This window comes from Geotrypetes seraphini, chromosome 2 (genome assembly GCF_902459505.1).
Source record: "Geotrypetes seraphini chromosome 2, aGeoSer1.1, whole genome shotgun sequence".
In the NCBI taxonomy this organism is placed as follows: Eukaryota; Metazoa; Chordata; class Amphibia; order Gymnophiona; family Dermophiidae; genus Geotrypetes; species Geotrypetes seraphini.
In genome coordinates, this window is record NC_047085.1 from 32,938,049 (window position 1) to 32,944,048 (window position 6,000).

General features: G+C 37.5%; 1 protein-coding gene across 4 annotated transcripts in view; it reads left to right on the top strand.

Moving 5' to 3' along the window:
• Nucleotides 1-5,688, top strand: part of KCNQ3 (potassium voltage-gated channel subfamily Q member 3) — a 362,225-nt gene extending 356,537 nt beyond the window's left edge. For 2 of the 4 annotated variants that reach the window (XM_033929424.1, XM_033929425.1), the window contains exon 15: nucleotides 4,872-5,688. In XM_033929424.1, the coding sequence (XP_033785315.1) occupies nucleotides 4,872-5,600 (729 nt within the window). In that variant the 3' untranslated portion in view covers nucleotides 5,601-5,688. The remainder of the gene's footprint in view (nucleotides 1-4,871) is intronic. The other 2 variants (XR_004537948.1, XM_033929427.1) reach the window with 2 other exon arrangements.
• The last annotated feature ends 312 nt before the right edge of the window (nucleotides 5,689-6,000 follow it).

The window sequence follows — 6,000 nt, forward strand, 5'->3', positions numbered from 1 at the left end:
GTCCTCTTAGACGGAGTTAGGGCAGGAGGGGGAGTCACCACTGTGGTGGTCGCCATTTCAAACTGCGTGCCTCCGCATGCGCAGTAGGAGCCAGAAAACCACCGCACACAAAATGCCACAGGCTCGTTCTACTGGCATGGAGCTAAAGATCACAGACGCAGGGATCGCGAAGTTTGAAGTGCGCATGCGCGCTTAGAGTTTTTTTATAGCGGATGAACTTTAAATCAGCTTAGAGTAAATATAAATATGCACTTATCGTAGTGCTTAGTGCTTCTGGGTGCGTCAGTGCTTTTACAACCCGATGCGCTTATCTTGGTGCTATTCAGTGCGATAATGCCCGATGGGTCCCGTTTTGCCACCGTTAATGGCTTCCTCGGGCGTCCTTTTTGAAAACTGCAATATATAACAACCAAATGATATGTGCTCAACAAAAACATGTTGTACCTTGGCTCTCAAGTTGCCAAATTCAACCATCATCAATGTGGTACTTACTGTGTCCAACTATGATGCCATTGTATATTCAAAAAATGGTGCAGGTAACTTTCAAATGCCGAGCATGCACATTTATGCTGAGTTACTCAATGACATTATCTTATTCAAATGAATGACATGGGTTTGTATAAAACTACATCCATGGTTAAAAAAAACAATTTATCATTCACAATTGCAAAACTATTCTAGTTGTTCTTTATTACTTCTTTTCAGAAAAATGTCATGAGTGCTCCACTAGTGGATCATTGCATGGAATTAAAACATGATTTCAGTGAGCTGAGATGCCTCTGCATCGATAAAGAAGTCAGGAAAAATAGAGGAGGTGATAGAAGAAACTAATCCAGCGTGAGGCACAATGGATGTTTAAATTAAATTAAATTCATTAAATTCATTAAAACCAAATGATTTAAACATTACTGTTGGGTGGAAAGCATTTTTCTTTTTTCTATTTTTTTAAACTTTATTTAGTTTTTAATGCCAACAAAAAGTGTAATACAATTTACATACAAATATTAATAATCAAATAAGCACTTATAAACAATCAGAATCTATACAAAAGATAAAAATTCCCTCCCCCACCCATCATTACCATCAGGAATAATACCAAAACAAAAGATATACCCCCCTCCCACTCCCACCCACCCCTGGATGTGTGGGTACAATACAATGGAAAATAAAGATAAAGGGCAAGTATAACAAATCTACAAAAGACGTTAATGGACCCCAAATCAATTTGAATATCTTATTATGCCCCAGAATGTCAGCGTTCATTTTGTCATATTTATAAGTTAAGCATAAGCGCGCCCACCAGAAAGGAAAACTAAGGTGATCCCAATTCTTTCAATTGCGAGTAATCATTTGCATGGCTATCCTGGTCATAATTAGGAAAAGCTGGCATTTATAGCGGTCCATGGGGGGCTTAATATGAAGTAACGTTCCACATATAACTACCTCATACATCAATGGAATTGATGCCTCCAATATGGTATTAATTTATCCCCATATTGACTTCCAAAAGTTAAGTATCTGAAAAGAAGTTATAAATAACAACTAGAATAGTTTTGCGATTGTGTAATTCGTAGTGCTTTTTTTTGAGTTTCAAGTTTATTAAAATTTTGAAATAAACGCAATATCAAATATTTTCAATGCGTATAACAATATAAAAATTTTTGGGGGAGGACAAAATAAAACAATTTAAAGAGGCAAACACACAATCAATGTACACAATTAATAAGTGATACATAAGGAAAAAGGATTGAACTACAATTATTAAAGAAAGTAAGAAAACATTTAAGGAAAAACAACATCAGGAGGGTAATTAAAAATGTTTTACAATAAAACAAGGTCTAAAAATGAAAGGGAAAAGTTGTGACCTATATATAGATCTGGTTAGATATAAATATTGTTGATAAAAGAGTTATCCTGTTTATGACTTGAATGCATCTTTGTATAGGTGGCTTTTTAATGTGCTTTTAAATTTTTCTAAAGAAGTTTCACCACGCAGATAAATTGGTAACTTGTTCCATAGCTGGGGTGCAATGATTGAAAAAGTTGTAGCTCTTCTGGTGCCTATTATTTTCAGAGAGGGGATGGTCAGCAAATGCTGATCTATTGATCTTAAAGATCTGGCTGGGGAATCTTTCTATGTTTCTATGTTTCGTGGAGACGCCAGGAAGTACTTCTTCACGGAGAGAGTGATTGAGCAGTGGAACAAGCTTCCAGTGCAGGTGGTCGAGGCACGCAGCATCCCAGACTTCAAGAACAAATGGGATACCTATGTGGGATCCCTACGAGGTCATGCCAAGGGATAGAGTCACTAGGACTTGAATGAGCGGGTCAGTAGAGTGACAGTATAATTACAATTATACTTTAGGGGATCAGTAGACTAAAGAGGGTGGGTAAATTGTGTGGGCAGACTTGATGGGCTATAGCCCTTATCTGCCGTCATCTTTCTATGTTTCTATGTTTATGGTATCAAATAGCGATATAAAAATATTGGTGTGTTGGTTTGTTGAGTTTTGAAGGTTAATAGTGCAATTTTATAGATTATTCTATGTGAAATTGGTAACCAGTGTGCTTTTTGTAACAGGGGAGTGACATGATCGTATTTTTTGGAATTAGTAATAATTTTTATTGCAGTATTTTGTATAATTTGTAACCTTCTTATTTCTTTCTGAGATATGCCATGGTATAATGTATTGCAGTAATCCAGCCTGGAAATAACCAAGGAATGAATCAGAACATTAAGAGCTTTGGGTTCTAAGACTTTGGCTAAAGATCTAATGAGACGTAGTTTGGAAAAACAGTTTTTAACTACGCAGCTAATCTGATCATGGAAGGATAATTTGTGGTCCAATAGTACTCCCAGTATTTTTGTCGTTGTTACTTTTTGTAGTGGGAAATTGTCCAAGAGTATTTGTGATAAAAATGTAAGATCCTTTTTCCATGGGAAAAACATTATTGAAGATTTAGATGGATTCAGGGCCAGCATGTTGTCTTTTAGCCATTGACTAATTTATTTTAGCTTATTGTTTATATTTGTTATCTCATTAGAGTCCGCAATATTTAATGGATATAAAAGCTGGATGTCATCTGCGTAGGCAAAAGCGGAGAATCCAATCGATTGACTTAAAGTGAGAAGAGGTGCTAAAAAGATATTGAATAGAAGAGGGGACAGAATTGAGCCTTGAGGGATACCATAAGAGTTTGTATAGCTATTTGATGATGAATTGTTGAAGATAACTTTAGCTGACCTAATTTGAAAGTATGATTTAAACCAATTTAGAACTTGGTCAGAAATGCCAATGGAAGACAGTCTCTTAATAAGTAAATGATGATCGATGGTGTCAAATGCTGCTGATAAATCAAGTGAAATCAAAAGTACAGATTTGTGGTGATCTAAGTGATATTGAATGTTAGTTGTAAGGCCTATCATAGAGTGTTCTGTTGAATGATTGGATCTGAAACCAGTCTGATTGGGATGAAGTGTATGAGTTTTTTCAATAAAGTTGCTTAAATGATTGAAAACAACTTTTTCTATTAGTTTAGTGATAAATGGTAAATTGGCGATAGGTCGGTAATTTGATTCAATTGAAATTGAATCTTTAGAATTTTTTATTATTGGACGGATGATTGCTTCTTTCCATTCTTTTGGTATAAATCCTGTAGTTAAACTATTTTCAATTATTGTCTTAGGGGGAAAATGGAAAGGGGATTAGAAACGGAGAACCATCCTCGCGAATGCCTTCACTGAGTGTGGCTAAAGTTACATGGGTAAATCTATGTAATATTGCCCCAAACCACACCAGCTAAAAACCTCTCTGTGAACCTTTAAAGGGCTGATCATCGCCGGCAGCAAGCAGCGTGACTGCCACATACTGCTCATGCCGACTCCCTAAAGCCTTGTTTCTGACTCAACTTCCTGTTTCCTCAGACAAAATGTGTGTAAGAAGGAATGTTGTGGGGCCGGTGCGAATAGTATGTATAGACATGCTGCTCACTGCTGGCGTAGGTCAACCCTTTGAAAGGTAGGCGGGGGGAGGGGGAGGGTTACGGGAAGTGAGATGGACCGGATCATCTCGCCTTGTCTGGGTGGAAAGGGAAGAGATGGGATCTTCTGCCCACCTTCCTGGGTTCCTGACCCACCCTATATATGGGGTCTGGTTATGTCCCTGTTTTAACTAAATCTAATCTAATGTAATCCACAATTTATTAATCGTACTATACCAAAAAGATTCAAAGCAGTTTACATCCAAAGAAGCTCTAAAATCTATGGGAGAATACAAAAGCAATCAATAATTAAAATATCATCATACCATGAATATTACAAGACATATAAAAAAAGTTATCAAATTTTTACGAAACTGTAAGTAATTGATATCAGTCCTAATGTGAGCAGGTAGATTATTCCAAATTGTAATAGCGGCGTAAGCAAAAGAAGAGTTGAGCTGTTATTTATATCGTACTCTTTAATCTGTGGGTAATGTACTAATAAAGTACCACATAATCTGGTGGAAGAATAATACAAATGAGAAAAAAAGCAAAATCAGATTATCTGAAGAGTCAGTCGGTAATTCACGATGAACTATGCGAGCTGATTTAAACTTCATTCGCCTCTCAACCAACAACCGATGAAGATTCTTATATGCTAATACAACACTTTCATATCTTTGTAGACCAAAAATTAATCTAACCGCAGTATTCTGGAGCAACTGCAATTTTTTAATCAGTTTTGAAGTTAAGTTCAAATATAGAGAATTACAGTAATCAAGTTGAGGTAACACTAGCGTAAAATCAGTCGGTATTGCTATTCCCTCCCCAGTTGCAAGTTATTACTGTGCAGACATGCATTTTGCTGACTGTTTTTGTGTTTTTCCTAGGTTCATGACATGGGGAAAAAACTGGATTTCCTGGTAGATATGCACATGCAGCATATGGATCAGTTGCAGGTTCAAGTCACAGAATATTACCCTTCCAAAGGAACTGTCTCACCGGATGCAAAAAATGAAGACGACCAATATTCTGACTTTAAAAGAGTCGTTTATGACTATACTGAATCCTGCTCCCGAACAACCCCTTATAGTTTGCACCAAGTCCCTCTCAACAAGATAAATGCATTTGAGTTCTTCGCAAAGGACCCGGCTGATTACGTCTCATCTTTGCACTTCAGCGAGCCAGACTGTGGGAGGATAGCGCCACCTTGTTCAAAACCATACCCAGAAAGGCCTACGGTTTTACCTATACTTACACTAATAGACACTCAAGTTAATTTCCGGTCCCAAGGAGAGATTCATAGCCCATATTCAGACAGGGTTTCCCCAAGACCAAAACACAGCTTTACTAGAGACAGCGACACCCCGCTCTCTCTTCTTTCTGTCAACCATGAGGAACTTGAGCGCACTCCGAGTGGATTCAGCATCTCTCAAGAGAAAGATGACTACATGTTTGATTCAAACGGAGGATCTAGTTGGATGAGAGAAAAGCGCTATTTGGCTGAAGGTGAAACAGACACGGATACTGACCCCTTTACTCCCAGTGGTCCCATGCCTCTATCTTTGACAGGGGATGGGATTTCAGACTCGGTATGGACCCCTTCCAAGCCATTGTAAATAGGGTGGGATGAAGTCCCTTCATGTAATGTTAAGCGTGCTTTGCCTATCTTACTACACATTTGCCCAAAGTTTACTAGTCCAGACACCTATGGTGACATAAAATGCATGTACACTAGCATTAGTCATTTGGAAACATTTCATACAGAGTACTAATGACGATTTTTTTTTCATACCGGTAACACTAAACATCTTAGTTTTGCGCACGGTTTGCATGAATTTACACTATATAAGTGGTTCAACTGATTTCTTCTACTTTACTGTGTCATACCTTCCGAACTGAAGTTCTCAATGACAACTGGATCTATGCAGAAAGTTTTGATCTTTCATGATATCTTTTATAAAGTAAGTTGCAACATGGAAATTATTTGGGAAATGATGAGGTCTCTAGAGTATAATC